This window comes from Oryx dammah, unplaced genomic scaffold, assembly GCF_014754425.2.
Source record: "Oryx dammah isolate SB20612 unplaced genomic scaffold, SCBI_Odam_1.1 HiC_scaffold_11050, whole genome shotgun sequence".
NCBI classification, from domain to species: Eukaryota; Metazoa; Chordata; class Mammalia; order Artiodactyla; family Bovidae; genus Oryx; species Oryx dammah.
The window spans coordinates 8,572,996-8,596,879 of record NW_024080444.1 but is presented as its reverse complement, the minus strand read 5'-3'; the positions used below and the strand labels follow the sequence as shown (position 1 = coordinate 8,596,879).

The following is a 23,884-nucleotide window of genomic DNA, read 5'->3' as shown; positions in this document are numbered from 1 at the left end:
CATTGACCTTACAACAATCTATATTGATTTGAAAGACTACTAAAAATAACCTATTGGATAAGCTATGGTCCATAAAATTGCACAGTTTAAACAAGGTCCACAGAATGTTAGAGGAATAATAAGACCCTTTTCCCTATCTAATGCTGGAAAAAGCTGACTAGATACACCCTTTCTAGGGGATCTATGTATGTCTATTTACAACTGATATTACTGTGAAAAGACCATTTTTTTCCCAAAGTAAAGATATTATTAATCAAGCTATCCATACAGCTTTATTCTTGAAAGATAATTATGTATGTGCTTATTTAAAATATCCATTGTTAAGAAAATATTGTACATTCTTTTCATCACACTGCACAAATCTTATTTACTCCAACTTGAGGGTACACTTTGATAGTTTAAGAAGATAGTAAACAAAATACAAAGAGACTAAACAGTCTTATAAATAGCAATATGGGTAATGTACCAAATACAAAGGAAAGGTACTAGCAGATATAATCTCTTTTACAATATAGATACAATATAAAGCAAGTAGGTTTTACAATGAGGGAAGTAAAAAAAAAGTTTATATGACATTTTAGTAGCTCATACTACTTCCTGGAGGTATGTATTTCATCCCATTAAGGAATTTTGGTTAAAATGATAACACAAAATACTGTGCTTGATACTTGTTTTCATTGCTTACAGAAACATTAAAAATTCTGTCATGGGGAAATATAATAAAGAACAAATTCTGTTCCATAATCTTATTTAAATACATTCAAATAACAGACTATGAGAAAAAGAAATATGCTTTCTCTAAAATGGGTCCAAAAACCTATGAGTTTAAAGGATTTATTTTTTAGTCCAAGAAATTAGCAAATACAGACTTTGGAAAATAGATTTTAGATAGCTGCTGGAACTCTAACTGGATTTCTAAATCTCTGAAGTTTATTGAATGTTAGAAAAGCAAAAAAAAAAAAAAAAAAAAAAATCATGTCTCACATGGTAGCTATAACAAATATAGACAAAAAACCAAGTCCTATTACAGTGGAGTAAAACTCAGAGCTGCATGTTACTGGAATCCTGGCAAAATCAAGTTGCTGAAGTTGTGGTCAAAATTTAGGTAATAAACTGAAGGAAACTCTAGACTCAGAATTCAAGGGCAAGGATTGTGTACCATTAGTTTTTGTATCCCCTGAGCTTAGCAAAGTACCTGGTACACAGTAAGAATTCAGTAAATGACTATAATATGAGATGAACTGAATATAAAGTTAGAAGGGGAGACAGACCTCTAAAGGAATGGACATGCATGTGTTTGGAAATTTTTTTTAGAGCTAGCCAATATTTTTAGAATTGGTCTTCCACTGTTCACAGGGATATTTGGAAGAAATGAGCAGCTTTGTTTCACAGAGTTCATTTGATTATTCTCTAAGGAAAACTATAATCCTCGGTCTGTGGCACCACAATTGTTTGTTGTGGGAATGATTATAGATCAAAAACAAAAAGATTATATCCCTTTTCAAGAGCAAATGAGTAGCAAGAACAGATGAAGTCTTAAGGAAACAAAGACGTTCTTTTCATGCAAATGTGTTTATGATAAAACTAGAGAGAGATAAATACTGAAACTACTAGTCTTTGTGAAACTTGCCGGCAGATTTTTAGTTTTGAGGAAAGATGATTTCCCCGCCCAGAGCTGGCCTTGAGATATGAATAGCACAGATCATTTTTCTTTATAGATATAGACAATAGGAAAAGTGAGTTCTGCAAGGAGCATTCTTCTGTGCTTATGTCAGGCACAGGAATGAACGAACAAATGGCGTCCCTATCTCTGCACAGAATCCCCATCAGATACTTGATCTCCTGTTGTGGTGGTGGTATTTAGTTGCTAAGTCTGTCTGACTCTTTTGTGACCCCATGGACTGTAGGCTGCTACACTCCTCTGTCCATGGGATTTCCCAGACAAGAAAACTGGAGTGGGTTGCTATTTCCTTCCCCTCGGGGATCTTCCCCATCCAGGGGTCGAACTCCTGTTTCCTGCATTGCAGGCAAATTCTTTATCACTGAGTCACCAGGGAAGCCCCCGATCTCCTGTACTGTCCCACTAATATACTACCCATGAGGGGTCCACCACGGAAAGCCAAAGGTGGATTTTCCACCTAGATAGAGGACTGTTGGCCGTGAAGTTGCCGTCCTCTGTTCCCGTAGGATCTATGCTGTCGTACAGAACATTTTAACTGAATGAAGCATCTCTACTCATGACTTGATAAATGATGTCCATCTTGATGTTGTGCGACTATGTTTGGGAAGAGTGAGATGTGAAGAGCAGACTATGTTCCTGCTTCATGTTTTAAGCTTATTCCTATATTCATCCCAGAAACATTTATCATGCTATTCATAGGTTAATAGTCCAATATTATCTGCTAGTCACAAGGATACCCCAATAAATACAGCAACTTCCCCTGCCCCGAAAAAGCTTTGCTTCCAGTGGAAGGCACACCAGTAAAACAATAAAGACTGTGATCCCTTGCAGTGGATTCAAGCATGGTGAAGAGTGAATCCGCTGCCACAGCCAGGGACAGGCACTGTCCCACCTTAACACCGGCCTTTTACTCAAGCTTCCCTCAGACTCTGACAGGAGTATTTTCAAACAACTCCACAGAGACATGAGCTCCCTCTGTCAGGTGTTTAAACGTGATACAAACAGAAGCAGCATAAATCTTCATAAAAATGTAGGGGAAAAAAGTTTAGGTCTCCTTGGCTCTTGATAATGTATCCATCTACTATTCCAATATAAAGTATATCCAGTGAATTGTTCACTTTAGAAAACTGTACTTTATATTATAATATATGAATTCTCTCTCAAAATAATAAAGAAAACTACACAAAATATATCACAGAAATTTCCTTTTGGCCTAAGAGCACCTTATTTCTTCCAGTAAATAAAAACCACTTCTTTTATCACAAACGTTGACAGCTTCCTGAATATATAGCACTGTTTATAATTAGGGTTCTCATATAGATAGCAAAACTTTTTGTTTGCAGTAATGTACAGTGTTTTGTTTTTTGAATATTAGTCTATTTGTATCTAGGGAGTCTATCCCGGAAACATCAGCTGTTTCTAATGTCAGATGAGAAACTGGCTGAGTGACTTCAGCCCCATCTCTTAACCTGTGGTAAAATGTTACCTCGTCAGTGAAACCACAGACTAGATTTGAAGATTTTTGGAAATCCTCAAATATTCCCAGCGGAATTCTATGACACTAGATTCAAACTTCTGAAACTTCAGGACAGTGTTCTGTTTTTTGTTTTCTAAGATAATGGGAGACTCCCTGAGCTGTGACAGAAGGATCAATATGGAAGGAATAGAAAAGGAAGAAAAAAGGGAATCAATGCCCAGTTGGTTGCACAGCAACACCCACCAACTCCAGTGCTCAGGCTGAAACTTTTTGTTTCTCTTCATGTCTCAACTGATGACAGGGAGGCCAATTAATTACCTTGGGGGGGGGAAACGAGACCAAGTTTTTCCACTGTCGCTAATGTGACACCGTAACTGCTCCTAATACAAAGGGAGGCAGCATTTCAAAGTTCGTTAACTGTACTAATTACAGTTTCTCAATCACTTCAGCCATGCCTGCACTTCTAAGTTACAGATTTGGTTCTAAGTCTGTGGGATGGGGTAGGGCTTGAGCACAATGAGGGGGAAGGGAGCTCCTGATCTATGTGATACTTAGTGGTTCTTCAGGGACTCGTTCATGTTACTTGAAAAGTGATCGTTTTGCAAGTCATCTTTGCCAAACAGATGAAGGCGTTCAAATTGTTCCTTTTTTTTCACTTTTTGCTTTATATTAGAGTATACTTGATTTACATATACATGTATCTATTTTATATCTATATAGATATTATTTTTCATTTAGGTTATTACAGAATATTGAGTAGAGCTTCCTGTGCTATTCAGTAGGTCCTCTGATTATCTACTTTGATAATCTATTTTATATAATCTATATACATAGCAGTGTGTATATTTCTTATTTTTAATTGGAGCATAATTGCTTTACAGGATTGCTTTGGTCTCTGTCATACATCAACATGAATCAGCCACAGGTATACATGTGTTCCCTCCCTCTTCAGCCTCCCTCTCACCTCCCACCTCATTCTACCTCTCTAGGTTGTCACAGAGCACAGGGTTGAGCTCTCTGGGTCATGCTGAAAATTCCCACTGGCTATCTATTTTACATATGGTAATGTGTATGTTTCAATGCTCCTCTCTCCATTTGTCCCAAAAGAACTTAACCATGCTGTCTTCATCACTACTCACCTTCTAATTGCTTTCACAGAGCTGCTTTTTGGAGGAAGAAAGGAATGTTACAGCAGACAAGATGAGCTCTGAAACAAATTCAGTGCTAGTGCCTAACATGTATTCACCTTCATACCAACTTTATGAGTAAAGACTAATATTCTAAGTAAGAGAGAAGCAAGGCCACGAGAGGTCTAGTAACTGGTTCAAGTCAAGCAGCACAGTGCTAATTGGCAGAGTGAAAATAGGAACCTTGTTTTGCCTGACTTCAAAGCTCTCTCCTGCATCTGCTATTGTAACCCTCAAAGTACACACTTATCACTCAGGCCCTAAAACCCCAACTTCATTTTAAAATCAAAATAAAACTCCAAAGTGGCCTCTCTCTCGCTATTGATCTCTTTGAAGTTGAAAGCTTGCTTTGGAAGTAGAGACACTGCAGGATTAACTGTTTCCTGAGAGCCTTGGGCTCCACATAGGAGCAGTAGAAAGAGTCTGGACAATGTCCAGTGATGGTTAAGAGCCAATCAGTTAGGACAGACTAGTGTGAGAACAAGGATGGAGAGACAGAAAATTGAAGTTACATGAGATTGCCCCCAAATGCTGCTATGACTCCCAGAAGAAGAAAATGAGAAGTTTAAGTATAAAAGATATGGAGTTTAACCTTGCTATGGAAACTGTGTAAGGTTTTTTTTTTTTTTTAAAACAAAAAGTGGGTCTGTGAACATTAAAGAAGTCCAAATTCAAGTAAGTTTTGGAACTTGAGAATTTGCTTGCAATTTGAATTCTAACAGCTACAAAAGTACAGAAAGAATAAAAGACTATAAACACATATCTACACACCCTGGTTTTGGATGCAACATTAACTTCTAAGGTGAGCTGCTGTGTCTTTGTGTCCTACTAGATTTGTTTACAAGATGCAGAATGGCAGCCAGCCGGGAAGGGACTCTCTGCACCTTCATATCTTACTTGATGAGGCCAGTCCTCAGCTATGAACAAAGAAAGTTGTCTTCTCAGACTGCCAGCTGGCAGGCTTGTTTTTACTCTGAACACTGCACTGGGAGCTTAATCAGTAGATACATTTGAGTTAAAGCTGAGGGGTCTGCATTAAAATGCATTCACTTCTGTACTGTCTAAAGATAATAACAGTGTATTTTCTGAGAGAAAAGGGTCTGAAAATAAGGTTTCAACTGCTGATAAATCAGGTGGGGATGAGAAAAGCAGCTCTTTTTACAGAAAGACATTCTTTGTTCTGTTTGCTCCTGTTGTTCCTACTAGCAATTTTGACCACAACAAAGAGCTTCCATGAACTGTAAATTCAGTTAGAAATTGATCCAGACACACACTTTGGTTAATCATCTGCCGTGGGGCCAGTGGTGAGTGGTTTGCTGGGTGGCCAACAGCATACAGAGAAGGCCTAACACCTGACCAGAAGAAGTTAATATTTGAACGCAGGAGGTGAGTAGACTAAAAGAAACAACAGCCTAGTGCTAAGTGCATTGGTTTAAGTTAGCAAGTTTTCTCTTTTTTTCTTGATGATGATGATGATGATGATGATTTTTTTTTCTTTTTTATTGAGTTCAGAAAAGCCGTACAGGTATGATCAATGACAGGGATGGGAAGAGGCCAGAGTTTCATTGATTCAAAGACTTTTTTTTCACGTTTTAATTTCTCTGAAATTGACGTGCATCTTAAAATTGATGGCATCTCTTTGATGAAAGAGGACCTACTCAGACTGCTGAGCGCTTGTATCAGGGGCTCTGTGAGCATTTTGTATGTATGTATGTATTTTTAATTACCTTCGAGGTAGGTTTACTTCTATTTTAGAAATGAAAAAAGTAAAGTACAGAGAGGTTCAGTTATATGCTCAAGGTCACACAGCTTGAGACAAACAGCCTGACTCCACGAGCTGTGATTTCAGCCACTGGTGTCCTCCCACCCCACTGTTAGCTCAGGGAGTACAAGGCTCTGAGTGGCACGCAGAGGGCCTTAGACCTAATCTGAAACAGGAAAACTACTGTGTTTTTAAAGAAATAGGTAATGATTCCCACACTCTTACCCCCAGTCAGGATATTCCACTTTGGAATAGTAAATTCAGCCATTCATCTCCCCCAAAGGAGGTTAAATTGGTTTATCCAGCCCAGGTATGAAAAGGATACTAGTTTTTATATTATAAAGTCATTCATTTTCTCATTCATTACACTAACCACCAAGATGTGTTCAAAGTTTAACAACAACAACAAAAAAGACAAACCACTTTCTATCCCTGTGACTCATGTGTCAAACATAATTAAAAATTTTCCCTGGTCAATTTTACTTGTCAACTCTGCCTAAAAGATGAAAATAGATCTGTCAGCCACCACTTTTTTACTTGAGAAAAGCAGGGAAGCCACTCTGTAGAAAAATTCAGTGCATTGAAAGCTAGACAAAAAGGCAAATGTGCATATATGTATGTTTGGTTTCTTGTTTACATCTCTGTAATGCCCTAATGAGTGTCCACTGTAATGAGTTTACACATAAATTATAAATTAATTGAAAGCGGATATGACAAGTAGTTTTTGCATTATGAATGCCTGGAAGTTTACAAAACATGAGCAATAAAGGCTTTCTGCCTACAAATGCACTCTGGCACACAAACGCGGTCAGATACACCTACAGCCTTTTTCTAGAGAAAACAGAAATGTTTTCTTTGGGGATCTTTGCTTTGATGACAGATAGTTTTGTCCCTCTGTGGAGAAAGACAAAGTTTACCATTGGAGATGAAGAAACATCTATGGAGAATGTAGAAAATGACAAAGGAAAAACCACTGGGTTTGCCCAGGGATAATGATGCAACACAAACTGGGGACTAAGACATTTTTACAAAATTTTTAGCATAAATATTGACAGAGTTGAAGACTCAGATTTCTGGATTCTACAACCAACACCTAAGAAACAACAGTAAAATCTTTGGTGTCTAGAGCAGGTGAGTTAAAATAGTGTTCTTCTAAGAACAGGAAGTCATGAATTTGTACACTGTTTCAGCCACGTACCCGGTGTGTGACCTTGAATAAATTGCTCTTTCTCAGTCTTTTGTTCCCTACCCCTGTGATGAGAAGGTTAATCTACATGATCCCTGAGGTCTATTCCAGCTCTAGCCATTTAAAAATAGGATCTAAGCAATGTTTTTTTAACGTCTCTATATATCTTGGCATCTCTTGATATGTTTCATCTTTCATGAGGAAATAATGTATCTTTTAAATTTACCTGTCTCACCAGTATTGTGAAGATTTTAGCCTATTAGACAAAGGTGCCGCATACATGCTGTCATTAAAATGGAAACACAGGGCACTGTTATCTGGAATGTTTCAGATAAGAGGCTCATTATCCTCTGCCCAGACTGGAGATGTGAGAGCATTGCCATGAGTACAGGAAGAAACTCTTAACACATTAGGATGCTAAATGTTGGAGGGCACACGGGCGCTGAGATTAAAGATAATACACTTGTACAGATGGCAGCAAAGATCCTGGACTAGACCGGGTAGCAACAAAATAGGTCAAAAGTATCCTTCTGATAGGCCTTTGTGAATCAGGTGTTCACCTTTCTCTGACTGCAGCAAAAACAAAACAAAACAAACCTGATCTTCAGAGGGGGTGTGTGTGTGCTCACTCATTGTCTGACTCTTACAACCTCATGGACTCCTCCTCTGTCCATGAATTTCTCAAGCAAAAATACTGGAGTGTGTTGCCATTTCCTACTCCAGGGGATCTTCCTGATCCAGGGATTGAACTTGTGTCTCCTGCATTAACTGATGGATTCTTTATCAATGCCCATTCAGAATAGTTTATTTCTTTCTACATTTATTTATTTAATTGAAGTATAGTTGATTTTTTTTTTCTGGTGTACAGCAAGGGCTATACATATTCTTTTCCAGATTCATTTCCACTATAGTTTATTATAAGATATTGGATTATACTAGTAGTTTCAGGGTATGTGTGTGTGTATATATACATATAGTTGTTCAGTCACTCGTGTCCGACTCTTTGCGACCTTGTAGACTGCAGCACGCCAGGCTTCCCTGTCCTTTACTATCTCCTGGAGTTTGCTCTAACTCGTATATACATACATGTATGTATGTATGTGTGTGTGCACGTGTACACATGTGTGTGTATTTAAGATGATACCACAAAAAGGCCTAGTGATGACAACTTTGAAAATATAATAGATATTGGATAAGTATTTATGTCTATGTAACTGCCATGGGCAGATAGACTGTGGCCCAAAAAGTAATTTGTAAGTCACCTGCTTAGAACTTTGAAATCAGCTGAGTTAACTACCTTTAAAAGGGAGATGGTTTCCTCAATGTAGAAAACAAAGGTATAGATTCTATAATGTACCTGAAGTACATTGCCCCCTGACAAAATGCTCCTCACTGCTGTTCTTCCTATTTATGCCATCAGCTATTGTTGTTCACTCAGTTGTGTCTGACTCTTTGTGACCGCATGGACTGCAGCACACCAGGCTTCCCTGTCCTTTGCTATCTCCTGGAGTTTTGCTCAAACTCATGTCCATTGAATCAGTGATGCCATCCAATCGTCTCATCCTCTGTCACCCCTTTCTCCTCCTGCCTTCAATCTTTCCCAGCATCAGGGTCTTTTCCAAGAACTTTTTTCAGTTCTTTGCATCAGGTGGCCAAAGTACTGGAGCTTCAGCTTCAGCATTAGTCCTTCCAATGAATATTCAGGGTTGATTTCCTTTAGGATTGACTGGTTTGATCTCCTTGCTGTCGAAGGGACTCTCAAGAGTCTTAACCAGCACCACAATTTGAAAGCATCAATTCTTGAGTGCTCAGCCTTCTCTAAGGTCCAACTCTCACATCCATACATGACTACTGGAAAAAATATAGCTTGGACTGTACAGACCTTTGTTGGCAAAGTGATGTTTCTGCTTTTTAACATACTATCTAGATTTGTCATAGCTTTTTCCAAGGAGTAAGCACCTTTTAATTTCATGGCTGCAGTCACTGTCTGCAGTGATTTTGGAGCCTAAGAAAATAAAGTCTGTCACTATTTCCATTGTTTCCCCATCTATTTGCCATGAAGTGATCAGACCAGATGCCATGATCTTTGTTTTTTTGAATGTTAAGTTTTAAGCCAGCTTTTTCACTCCTTTTTCATTTTCATCAAGGGGCTCTTTAGTTCCTCTTCACTTTCTGCCATTAGGGTGTTATATCATCTGCTTATCTGAGCTTATTGATATTTCTCCCAGCAATCTTGATTCCAGCTTGTGCTTCACCCAACCTGGCATTTTGCATGATGTACACTGCATATAAATTAAACAAATATGGTGACATTATACTGCCTTGATGTACTCATTTCCGAACTTTGAACCAGTCCTTTGTTCCATATCCAGATCTAACTGTTGCTTCTAGACCTGCACACAGGTTTCTCAAGAGGCAAGTAAGGTAGTCTCGTATTCCCATCTCTTGAAGAATTTTCTGCAGTTTGTTGTGATCCACACAGTCAAAAGCTTTACCATAGTCAATTAAGCAGATGCTTTTTCTGGAATTCCCTTGATTTTTCTATGATCCAACAGATGTTGGCAATTTGACCTCTGGTTCCTCTGACTTTTCTAAACCCAGCTTGTACATGTGGAAGTTCTCAGTTCACATACTGTTGAAGCCTAGCTTGAAGGATTTTGAGCATTATCTTGCTAGCATGTGAAATGAGTATAACTGTGCTGTAATCTGAACATTCTTTGGCATGGCATTTCTTTGGGATTGCAATGAAAACTGACCTTTTCCAGTCCTATGGCCACTGCTGAGTTTTCCAAATTTGCTGGCATATTGAGTGCAGCACATTCACAGCATCATCTTTTAAGATTTGAAGTAACTCAGCTGAAATTCCATCACCTCCACTAACTTTGTTTGTAGTGATGCTTCGTAAGGCCCACCTGACTTCACATTCCAGGATGTCTGGACACTCTAGGTGAGTGATCACACCATTGTGGTTACGTGGGTCATGCAGATCTTTTTTGTACAGTTCTTCTGTGCATTCTTGCCTCCTCTTCTTACTCTCTTCTGCTTCTTTTAGGTCCTTACTGTTTCTGTCCTTTATTGCACCCAACTTTGCATGAAATGTACAATCAGTACTACCTTTTGTTCAGTACCTTTTCCAGTTCTTTATGTCACCACTCTCTCCCTTTACTGAAACTCAGCAACAAGGCATTAGTACTATGGATTAGCTTCTAGATGTTCTTATTAGTATTTTGTGGGGTGGGGTGGGGAGTAAGGTATATAGCTAACATTGCCTACTCGACTTCCTAGAAATAGAAGTTTCTTGTGACTTTTATATTCCTCTCAGTACTTAGCATGATGCTTTTCTGCAGCACTATGGTGGATAATTATTGGTTCTCCCTCCAGCTCAGAAGTAACTTTGTCTCTTCGATCCAAGGAAGGAATCAGATATATAGGCATGGGCTATTAGGAGCTATGTCCTAAAATGTGCCCCTAACAACCCAGTGAGTCCATTTAAGTTCACAGTTTGTTTTCTGGCATTTGCAATTTGACAAGAAAAATTCTCTTTCTTTAGGGATTCTCTATGTAAAAGAATATATGATCAAAGGATCTATTTTCTGTATGCGGGTGGGAGAAACAGAAGAAGCTGGCATGTACAGGGGAGAGAACAGTGCAGCCCAGAGAAAAACACTAGGGGGAGAGTTTCAGAGTGGGTGTGGAAATCTCTACAGTCTTCCAGTGTTAGATAACAGTTCTGTTTTTAAATTGTTTTTAATTTATTGAAGTATAGTTGGTTTACAATATTGTGTTAGTTTCTACTGTACAGCACAGTGATTCAGTTATATATCTATATCTACCTATATTCTTTTTCAGATTCTTTTCCATAATAAGTTATTACAAGATAATATAGTTCCCTGTGCTATACAGTAGGATCTCATTTATTTTATTTATAAATAGTGTGTATCTGTTAATCCTAAATTCTTAATTTATGTCCCTGCTTCCTTTTGGTAAGCGTAAGTTTTCTATGTCTGTGAGTCTGTTTCTGTTGTGTAAATAAGTTCATCTCTATCATTTTTTAGATTCCACATATGTGATATCATATGATATTTATCTTACTTCAGATAAAAGTTTTTGAAGCATAACTGCATGGATAGCATTTGCTTCTATATAAATACATAATTTATAATACATGTATAATAGATGATATACAATAAATACAACAAATGGCCCTTTATTTTCCTTTAAGCAGACTCTAGGAGCTGCAGTTAAGTTCTTGTTCTTGTTCGGTCTCTAAGTCGTGTCTGACTCTTTGTGATCCCATGGATTGTAGCCCATCATGGGATTTCCCAGGCAAGAACACTGGAGTGGGTTGCCATTTCCACTTCCAGGGGATCTTACTCGCCCAGGGATCAAACCTGTGTCTAGTTACTTACAGTCAATCTAATATAAACAGGATTCATGTATATGATATTCATAATGCTGACTGTGATGGCTGTCAAACTGATCTCATACACAGATATATTTGCCATCTGAGGAAATGGTAAAATGAAGATTGGAGGGGCATATGTGTATTGTACACACACACACAGAGTCTTAAATAAGATTCATCTTAAATAAGATTATAATAATAATAATAATATTATTATTCAGTCTTAAATAAGATTCTGCCATTTGCAACAACACTGATAGACTTTGAGGGCATGGGCATCATGCTAAAGGAAATAAACCACTCAGAAAAATATTGTATGACTTTACTTAGATGGAATCTAAAAAAAACCAAATTCTCAGAAACAGAAAACAGATTGGTCATTGTCAGAGGCATAGGCGGATGATGGAAGAAATGAGTCAAAGTGGTCAAAAGGTATAAGCTTCCATTTTACAACTGACTCTTGAACAATGCAGCAGTTAATACTATAATTTATAACTGGGTTTTGCTATTGAAAAATATCCATGTATAAATGGACTTGTGCAGTTCATATTCATGTTGTTCAAGGGTTAACTGTGTAAGTCCTGAGGATGTAATATACAACATGGTGGCTATTTAACAATAATGTGATGTATATTTGAAAGTTGTTAAGGATAGATATTCAGAGTTCTCATTACAATAAAAAGTAATTTGTAGTGAAGTGATAGATTATAACTAAATTTATTGTGGTAATCATTTTGCAATATACACATATATCAAATCACATTCTATGATAAACTAATACAATGTTAAATTTCAGTGATGTCTCAATATAACTTGAGATAAAGAAATAATGAACATTTGTAATGAGCATGGTTGAATTACTAGACTACAATTTTTGAAGTTTAGACAAGGAATTCGGATTTTAATTGGGCTTCCAAATGATCCATATGTAAACAGTAGCTAGGAGTTTGTTTGGCAAGATGTACACATCTATTCTAAATCAGTCGAAACATTCACCACCCTGATGTACTGACTTTTGACAGTGATACCAAATTTAATTTCTCTGAATTCTAGATGCTATCCTCATATTCTGGCCACTTAAATTCTAGTAGGACTTGACTGTCTCATTGAAGAAAATAAAAGCCTAAAGTAATTGTAAAGACCTTCAAGATGCAGTTATACTAATTCCTCAGGTTCCTTCTTCCAACTGTCGTGAATCTGACTTCAATTTTCTTTATAGTAAAGGAAGTCTTTCACATAATCTAATAATATTGCTTTATAATTTAAACTCACTTCCTCCTAGTCTAACCTCAGAATCAGTGTAAAAAGGTTTCATGCATTTAACTCCTGTTTTAATTTTAGAATCAGAGTAGCAGATTTAGCTTCACCCATCTTGAGAGGTCTGAGTAAACATTAATCCATAGTGATTATGCTAAAATAATTATGTTTGAAAGTAATATGACTTGTCTTTCCTCACTGAAAAACAGTGAAAAATCTATTCAAGTTTACATAGAGATAATATGTCAAAAAAAAAAAAAGATTAAAAAAACTTCTTCCAGTGTGTTGTTCTCTGGTAAAATACTATGCAGAAGTCTTTATCATATTATCACAGATGAACACAACACTTAAATATCCCCTTCATGGCTGTTAAGGCACAGTAGAGTCAATTCATGCCCAGGGAGCTTTAATCACAGATCATCGTCATGATAAACGGCGAAGTCAGTGTGGGCTATCATGTCAACGGCTACTCGGGGAGTTCTTAATGGGAGTGCTGCCAGCATGAAGTTCATAACTACTTTCAAGGAGCACTTCTAATCTAATGGCTAAATGAGTGTCATTAGAGTATCTTTACATGCAGCATTTCTAGAGAAATCTTGTATTTAAAGGAGGCAAGTTACTCTAGTCAATGCATACAACAGAGACTGCTTGAATAATGCAGATATTGTTAATGGTTTAAACTTATAAGAGTAGAAAGTTAATTAATGGCTTATTAACAAGTTGAGCTATCAACTGTATTTCTGTGACCCACTGTATCATTCATAATCACACATAATGTGTTAAAGTGGGGCCATGAAGAAAATATCACACATAGAAACACACTAAGAATAACAATAACAACACTCATGATAACAACCAAGAGCAGGTTGGCAGTGTTAAAAATTCTGGCTAGTGAAAGCTAACACTTAACTATGTGATTTTATGTTGCCCCAAATGGCATTCATTATATGCCTTGTTTTCTTTTTAAAACTCAATTTTCAATCTGAAGCCTCAAACCAGAAACTATTTTCAAGAATACTGTACAATGTAGAGAGCCGTTATGACTAAGAGGAAGAACAGGAAAGAAATAAGAAGCAGACCATTTAGAAAATAATTCACAATCCAATGTGTTTCCTAAAACTGAAATATTCCCCTAAATGCTTGAAAGAAAATAAGTGAAAATATAATTTAACCAATGAGTGAGCAAACAAAATCTCCTTTGTGTTCTATCAATAAAGATGTTGGAATATGTAAATTGAGTAAAAGGTTACCAGCTCTTGAGACTGAATGTATATGGGGCTACAGATATGTTTTGCTTAGGAAGCACAATAAAATAATAAAAAATTGAATGTTTAAAGATTAGAAAATCCATGCAAATGTCCAGATTGCCACAGGCCCCACTGCTCCACACACTCTTACGTGGAGCTTCTTCACGTGGTTGATAACTCTCTAGCCACTTGAGGTTAGGGCTGTTCTCAGAGTTTTTTAACCAAATATGACAGGGCAAAATGTTAGAGTTGGTAGGGACTGAGAGAAATCTCTATTATCAGCCTCATTTCAGGCTGATAATAGAGAAATCAAGGGCAATAACAAGGATGTGTTTTAAGATTCCCATTAAGTAAACCAGAAGAAACTCTTTATGGTAGAAATTAAACAGTTTCAGTTTTGTTATCTGGCACAATTATAAGATTTTAGTTGGACATTTTACTCTTATGCTAGTTAAACTTGATCTAAAAGATAAACGATCATTCAGTTATAAATAATCCATGAATTGGTTCATTATGGGTCCCTGTTTCTGAGGAATATGATAAATAGTTTCACAATCTTCTGCTTGATAAATGACACAATATCTAAATACCCACACATAAACAACACTTTTTTATTCATTTTCATCAAGGATTAACACAAAACCTTTAAGGATTCTGAAAATGTAAGATACTGTTAAGTTCACCAGTGCTTCAGAAACACGCAACAGTCTGGGAACACATTACTATCTTAATATTAGCTCAAATATTATTTTATACCGAATGGGTAAAATCATGTGTATGTACTTAATAATTACAGTTTTCAGGCCATGGAAACTGACCAAGAACACTGGGAAATCTGCTTATTCTCTGTAATTTCTTTTTCAGTAAGCTTCCTCACCATAATTTAGTGTATCTGGCACTCATATGGTATACTGGGAAGCTTATACATTCAGTATATTAATTTGAAATCAGGAAAGATAAACCAACCTCATTAAATAACACTGAACGAACATAAAAAATTAGATACTTTTAAAAGTACAACTATTCTATTAATTATACAGATACTTTTAAGTTGGCTATTTGTTGTAAACTTTTGTATCAGATGCTGAGTCATATTTAAAGGAAAAAGAACTGATGGATAAGATCCGAAAGAAGAGGGGGACAATTCTTGAAAATACTGTCAAGTATAAACACACTGAATTACCTCATATTCCTGGGAAAACTTCAAGTTGTCATTTGCTTTCAACCTTTCAATGTGATCTGCAAGTTCCAAGATAGGTATTGGAGGATGGCTAGCCATACCTATTAAAAGGAAAGAATACAGACATTTGAAAACAAATGAAAGTAATGCTAACTATTCCAAAATACAGAGAATACTATAGTTAGAAATGGCCTGAAAATACGTGAGTAGTAAAGATGTTTAATGTGAAGAAGCAGGCAGATAGTTTGGTTACTCAAAGCAGGACATGCTCTGGAAGGATGAATTTTGTAGCCAAATGAAAAGTCACCAAGCATAGTCTCCAAACTAACACTCCTAATGTGAAAGAAAGTGTTATTGTGCTATGAGTCAATGCAGTTAGCTAGCGGAGAAAACTGACAGTCAGGCTTGATGTCAACTTCTGCTTTGAGTAATGACTGTTATGTCATTTCAAACTCCTTCTCCTGCACTGTGTGAAATGGAAATTGTGTGGAATTAAATGGTGTAAAGTGAACTAAGAAAATACACACTGAGAAAGGCCTAAAAAGGGAAAGAGTTGTAGCTTGATAGGAAACATAAAGTGACTTATGCAGAATCAAGGAAAACTAACTTGAAGAATGAAGGTTACCAGGGTAACCGGAATCATCTGAACCTGCAAAGGAAATGATGGTGTAAATAAAATAAAACAGAACAAATTTGTTAAAAAAAAAAAAAGAAATGGATAGCCTGATATACTTTTAAATAGCACTAATAAAAATGCTGCAGGTTTTAACAGGATTCATATACATTGTGACTAGATTAAGATAGCTTTAATATTTCACAAACCTGTAGGTGACTGACATTCACATGCAAACATGAACACAAAGAATGACATGCACCACAGACTATAGACAATAATCACTGATGACAAAATCAGACACAAAACTGAGTTTCAAAAATGTTTCCACTAGTAGCAGATTGTAGAGGTTGGGGGTGCAGCCTTCTCCTGGACATTTATCAATGGCCACACTGACAGCTTGGTGATATTTTGCCCCAAGTCCCCATTATTCAACCCCTAGCAAACCTACAATCTACTTCAGGTGTAAACATCTTTGTCCACGAATGGGAATTGAATGCAGGAAAGGGAGCAAATTGTGAAAGGATGAAGAGGAAAAAGGTGGTGGTAAAAGAAAGCAGTGACATGGGGGTGATACATCTTAGTTCAGTCTGCCAGCTGAAGGTATTCATCGATTCTGTTAAAAGTAAACCACCACTAACTATGGTGATTCCAATGTCTTTATAATGATTTTTCATTTTTCATATGATTTATATTTTACTTCTGATTAATTTTTCAAAAGCACCATAAGAGACCATTGCTGACTCATGTCTTATAGGTGCAAATTCCAGCTGACTAGAAAAACTTGAACTAGCATGCCACCAGGGAGGCCTCTAAAGTGGAAAAAAAAAAAGAGAGGGGCTCAAGCTGGAAACCCTGTCCCTGTGGACATTCTGCTGTCCCCGGGACTCTCTGGAGGGTGTCAGGCTGAAGTATGGTGATCATTAAGTCAGCACAACATGCAATTACTTTGTAATTAATGACTTTATGGGTATTTCAAATATTGTACTGATATTGAAAGCCAATGGGTTCCTTTGTCTCTAATGCCAAATTATCAATGGTTTGGTAAGTTAAGTAAAAAACTATCTTGCTTCTCCCAGACAATCATTTTAGCACTGTGCTGTGATAGGCAGTACTCTAGTATCCGGAAGATCCGATAAAAATGAGTCAGCTTGGAAGGAGAAACTCTTTGTTGCTGATGTGATTATGCACTTGGACCTAAATGTTGGAACCCGTTTCTAGAACGTTTCCTTGTAGATGGTAGCACTGAACTCATCTCCATTTTGTGGGAGGAGCAGTTGAGTGACAGTGCTCTAAGAATTATAGTGATCTTATCCAGATGAGGCACCCCCAATGACAAGAATGGAAATGCAACGGCACAAGAGACTGCAGGTGGAGATGAAATGATGTGGACATCCATTACAGTGCTTTAACAGAGAAAATAATAGAGACAAAGATGTTTAGACCTTTTCGAGCGAATCGTGGGAGAGAGTTATTATCATATATGGACTGAGTGGTGGTTTGGCTAGAGAGGGAGGACACAGAGCCAATCAGAGAGGCGTAGGGGACTGAATTACTGCTCAAAGCTGCAAAAGTAAAGCCGGTTGGAGATGGGAAAAGCATTAGTATAACAGCAGTAGAAGACCGTCATAATCAACCAATATTTACTTCTGGCATGCACTGGCACGTGGTCTGGATGTATTACTTTGGAAGCTAATGACAGAGAAATCCAAGCAAATCTGTACTGATCCATTACATTCTAATTCAGCATATGTACATATCACAGGCAAAGATATCATGGCATTCAAGAATCATTATTTATGATCTGGCAATATTGCACCAAAGCACTAGGACAAGTAAAAATGTCAATACGGATGTTCCACAGAAAGGGGAGGAGAGCTTGTGGGAATCTGATGGTTCGGGAGAAGAAATCCTAGGCTAGTATACTGAATAGGACTTCTACTTCTAGGCTTGCCATCTACTAATAAGAGACAAACCTTTTGTTATCAAGCACCTAAATTTCTTTTTGTGTAAAAATAAAAGTGAGGAGCTAGATAAATTCTGGAGTCACTTCTTTATAACTCATTTCAAAATATTCAGGATTTCTGAGTTGAGAAGGGTCTCATGGAGGTAGTTCATATGTGAAGGTTTTAAATGTAACTGTATCTTTTCTTTGAGGGGTGAGGAACATTTATAGTCTACAAAATAGAAACTTATGCCATTGAATTGTCAATTTTTTGAATGAAGTTTAACACATTTTTTTAGCTAGCCAAATTACCTTATATCAATCATAAGAATATATGATGTATATATATGCATATCATATATGTATTCAAAATAAGTAAATGTCAACATAAAAATTATGCTAAAGAATAGATCTGGGATGAAACTCCTCTAACATGAAACTCATTTATTTTCATTATTATTTTTTAAATTAAAGTGTAGTTGATTTACAGTGTTCTGTTAGTTTCTGGTATACAACAAAACGATTCAGTTATACATGTATATATATACTTTTTTACACTTTTTCCCACTTATTGTTTATTACAATATATTGAATATTGTTCCCTGTGCTATAGACTAGAAACTTGCATGTTGGGCTTCCCTGGTGGCTCAGTTGGTAAAATACTCTGTCTGCAATGCTGGAGATCCACGTTCAATCGTAGATTGGAAAGAGCCCCTGGAGAAGTGAATGGCTACCCACTCCAGTGTTCTTGCCTGGAGAATTCCATGCACAGAGGAGCTGGATGGGGTGACAAAGAGTGGGGCACGACCGAGCAAGTTTGTATTTGCTGCAGTTCATGGGGTTGCAAAGAGCCGGACACGACTGAGCGACTGAACTGAACTGAAACTCCTAATTTACTCCTCCCCCCATCCTCTCCTCTTTGGTAACTATAAGTTTGCTTTTTATATCTGTGAAGCTGTTTCTGTTTTGTAAATAAGTCTATTTGTATACTTTAGATTTGACACATAAGTGATATGTTATTTGTCTTTGTCTGACATCACTTAGTACAATATGATAATCTCTAGGTGCATCCATGTTGCTGCAAATAGTATTTCATTCGTTTCCATGGCTGAGTAAGATACTCCAGTGTGTATGTGTGTGTGTAAGTATACAAACACACACACACACACAACATCTTCTTTATCCATTAATCTGTCAATGAGCATTTTAGATTGCTTCCGTGTCTTGGCTATTGTAAATAGTGCCGTTATGAACATTGAGGGTGCATGTGTCTTTTCGAATTAGTTTTCTCTGGCTATATCTTCAGCTTTTTCTTAAGGAACCTCCATACCGTTTGCCATAGTGCACTGATTTACTTTCCCACCAAGAGTAGGAGGGTTCCCTTTTCTCCACACCCTCTCCAGCATTTATTATTTAACATGAAACTCTTTAGCTCATTTCAGAAAATAATCACCAAGGATCTGTTGCAAAATGCTATTATATAATTCTCCCTAAACTTCTCCATTGTCCAATGTGGAAATAAAGTTTACAGGATATAATCAAGTATGTTAGAATCTGAATGAAACAGGAGACACTAAGAAAATTATGAATTTGACCTCACCAAAGTATTTTTTCACTCTTTTGTTTGGCAACCTGGTCACTGCTCACAGTCTGGGAACAAATGTTTTTATTAGAACAGTGTTTTCACAGTAGCATCTTTTGAGGTGCTTTAAAATCCCTTCTTTCCAGGTTGCACACCTGACCAATTAACTCAGAATATCTGGGTATGGGAGCCAGACATTGACATTTTTAGAATTCCCCAGTAATACCTTTCAGTCCTTTGGGGATTTTTTGGGGGGGAGTGCTGTAACTTTTTTCATTCAAAAATCATATTAGAGTATATAGGAATGAGATCAGCTTTCTCCTGGTGATACCCTTGAATCTGCTCTAAGACTCGATTAGGAAGCTTTCGTGCTTTAGCTATTATTAGCAGCAAAGAACTTGAAGTGCAGCTCACAGCTGATGAGGACTTGCTAGGGTCTCGACCTCATCAGTTCAAAGCTACAAATGCATAACATAAAGCGCATTTTAAAGGAAGGCACCCATTGCATCAGAGCAGAGCTTTCATTATGGAGTTATGATATCAACAGTGCACACTGTCAACATGAAAAATGACAGATGTAGTCAATGAAATCTGCCTTAGGTTGGAGGGAAAACAGGATGGCTACTTTTTTTTTTTTTTTTGATAGTAACTGTGTAATGGCTTCCTTATAAGATGTAAAACTTTAATGATGCCTTAGACATTACTTAGTCCAGCATTTTCATTTTATAAAAGAGTTCTGAAGACTAGGAAAGTTAAGTGATTTGTATATTTTAGCCCATTATTATTTAGCCCATAGTAAGTAACAAAATCATACGTGATTTTGGCATTCTTCTACTGTTTTATTTCTGGAATTGAGGTTATGATTGTCTAAAGCAGGGGGCAAAGTTTCCAGTGCTAAAGGGCCCAAGTCAGATAGGAAAAGAAGTAAAAGTGTAAACAGATACTGAATAGTAAACACTCACAAAAAATGTACTCCTCCCCATTTTTGTGCAACTAGGAATCGCCTAGGACTGGTTTTCATTTCTCTACTTTCAATATGAAGTCTCAGGAAAGAGAAATATTTCCCTATTTAAAAAAATATATATACTTGTGATGAATGGCAGCTGATGTTCTCTTTCAGTGTCAGGATTATCCTCAGGGCTGCTATAGACTGTGGAGAGCTTCTAGGTTGGAAAGCTCTAGCAGATATCTTCCAAGTGGTACTACAGAGCCAAGAGGGTGAGGCTTCTCAGGCTTTCAGTAGCAACTGAAAACCCAGACAATTATGTTGCTTCCCTCCATTTCCACTATTGATTAAAAATCTTGTTGAAATCCAGTGGGGGTCAAAGAAAAGACCTTTGGAGGCCACGTTTGGCTAACAGTGACCTCTGTTTTAGAAGAGCGGAATGTTCCTTTGGTGTGTGAATTAAAATCTAAGAATGCTGAAAGTGAGAGGCAGCATATTTGTGTCACTAGGAGAGCCTCTGCGTACTGTGTGTGGGGCTGGGCAATGTGTACTTCCCCCATGGCTCACCCTCTATGCCCGCTCCTCTCCAGTTAAGTCCACTAGGAAGGCAAATGGAGCTCAGAGGAGCAGAAGGACTTGATCAAGGCCATCATTATCAGTAGACTATGGCACACCTTACCAGTTCTCATTCAGGGAACCTCTCATTATGCAATGCTATCTCTTAAATCATTGAACATCTCTGGGAGAGTGGTGTCACATAAATATGGAGTTGTGAAACTGGAGTGTTCATGCAGTGACATGGCATCATAAACTATTCTCAGTTTGAGAAAGTGCAAGTGAAGTCGCTCAGTCGTGTCTGAATCTTTGCGACCCCGTGGACTGCAGCCCACCAGGCTCCTCCGTCCATGGGGTTCTCCAGGCAAGAATACTGGAGTGGATTGCCATTTCCTTCTCCAGGGGATCCTCCCAACCCAGGGATCGAACCCAGGTCTCCCGCATTGCAGGCAGACGCTTTAACCTCTGAGACACCAGGGAAGCCCAATAAATGTGAACTGAACGTTAAATCTAAAGGAATTACCTCTTACTATGTACCAGGTGCTTAGTATGCCTTATTTTGGTATATCTTTACCAGATTATCCTGAGTTACATCTGAGGAAACCAGAAGCTCAGACAGGGAAAGTGGCTTGCCTAATAACCCAGCTGGTCAGCAGCTAAACCCTGATGGGCCTCAGGACTACCTGAGTTAAGATGCTGGCCTCAGGCCCGTCACCTCTCTGCACAGGGTCTCTTGAAGCTCATGGCCCAGTAGAACAGAGGCCAGACCAAGGTCACACTAAAATCATGTATTAGCTTCATTTAGAAGGTATGTTTGTGTTGGTGGTGGGGAACAAGTAAAGGACACTCATACACACACCTGTATTTTTTGTTATGTCTTTCCAAGACATTGTGAACTTCGGTGAAAATATTTTACATGTATACATTTAGTTCATGTTAAAAACTGTAGTGCTATACAGCACACGTTTTCAACCCCCCCCCGAAATATCATGTTTTTGCTTTTCAAATGTTCTATTTTATGAGGCCAGTACTCTCTAACCAATATTAAGTTTCAAATGAATTTTTTATATATAGAGAAATGTTTATCAAATACTTGCCTTATTTTTTAAACACTGCATTAAATGCCAGTAGATACTTTAAAACCTCATAACAACTTTGTTAACTGGAGGTTTTGGGGTCACTGATAGTGGTGGAACATCTCTTAGATGACTTTGCTGTTAATATTCATGTGTGATAATGTAGTAACACTGTCTTCATGGTTTTCCTTAACATATAGTGATAAAGACTGAAGAACAGGTCGTGGCCATGGAACAGAGAAATGTTATTTTGTTCATCAAATCAGAATTATACCTACCTGACTTAATAAATCATAGCAACTTAGTTTACAAAATATTTGACAGCTTTTCACATCATTTATGAACTACTTAGCATAACTTCAATAACTATACTCTATGTTTACAATTTGCCTCACAAATGAATGGTGAATTAAAGACAAAAGAGAACATTGATTTGTAAGGTGTAATTGCTTCTTAGTACGACAATGACATTTTGACTTAATCCATGACTAGGATCATCATTAAGGGAAAGGTACGCCAAGAGTGCTTTTTCAGGTAAGCACTAAATGACATAAAATTCATTTTTATGTAGGATTTCTCAAAATGCAGGATTTGATCAAACCGTGTTCCTTTATATCAGAAATTTAGCATTTAGATGAAAAGAACCAATGTTTCTGAAATACAAAAAGAGTATATCTAGTATTATTCATTTAGGTATATGCCTACGTTTCCTACAATACAAAATAAAATATAAGGAGATACGTACAAAAATTGATTTTTTTTTAGCACTGATCCAGTTAATACTACTAGTGCATCAGAAGAAATGCCTCAAGAGCTTTCAAAATCATTCAGTTGCTATGCAGATGTTTCTGTTGCTGATACTGCTATTTCTGATACGTTAACATTTTATGAGTTTGTTTTTGTTTTTCACAGCCCATCAATCATCTACCGTCCATGTATGCTTTAGGGCAAAACATATTAAGGTCATTCATGGAATGAAAATGAGGTTTTTACATTGTACCATCTGATCAATTTTTAAATCTCTTTTCCTAAAAGGTGCAAGTACAAAGTCTAGAGTTTTGTTTTTGTGTGGAAAAAAAAATAAAAATTGGGAGTAGGGGGAGAGAGGATTCTAAGTAAGGGGTACAGATACTGGAAGAAAAAATTTTTTTAGGAAAAAAATAAATCTAAACAATTCAGAGCAAAGTGGATTGGTCTGAGGGAGAAGTCTGCAGGCACAAAGAAAGATGCTGGCTAGCATGCCACATGATGGTATTAGTAACATGTTCCTTTACATTTGTTTTTAATGCTAGAAAGAAAGCTTATTTTTTTAAGATGCTGAACTTCTAAATTTGCTGTGTTGGAAAAAACAGAAATAGGACCACATACCAGTAATGTTTTGGTTTTCTTAGAAATCACCATCTTTTGACAATATTATATTTTAGTCATTGTGTCCAATTCTAGAGGCCACCTCCCAGATGGGCTACTCAGTAGGTAAGGCTTTTTACAGTATTTCAAAAATATCCATCACTGACGATCTCTATCAAAATGGTAAAGTAAAATGTGCCTGCCCTAGGGCTCAGCCATCACACTCCCAGGCGTCCATCATTCAGAAATAACAGCAATGTGAAAAGGTCTGGGCTCAGCACTGCTCAGTATAGTATGTTTTGTAAGCGCAAAATGCAGGAAATGAGTTAGCCTCCATTAATAAGGACTCAGATGATATATTTTGTGACATCTGTTGAACAGAATATCATCAATGCCATCAGCTGTTAAAGGAGATAAAACTTCATGTATTAGCTTGGA

General features: G+C 37.2%; 1 protein-coding gene across 4 annotated transcripts in view; it reads right to left on the bottom strand.

Annotated features, from left to right (window-relative positions):
* Window positions 1–23,884, bottom strand: part of LOC120860261 (receptor-type tyrosine-protein phosphatase delta) — a 563,312-nt gene that overhangs the window by 110,509 nt on the left and 428,919 nt on the right. For 3 of the 4 annotated variants that reach the window (XM_040236053.1, XM_040236054.1, XM_040236055.1), the window contains one exon: window positions 15,386–15,483. In XM_040236053.1, coding sequence (XP_040091987.1) covers window positions 15,386–15,483 — 98 coding nt within the window. Of the gene's footprint in view, window positions 1–15,385; window positions 15,484–15,989; window positions 16,032–23,884 lie in introns of all 4 variants that reach the window. The other variant, XM_040236052.1, reaches the window with a different exon arrangement.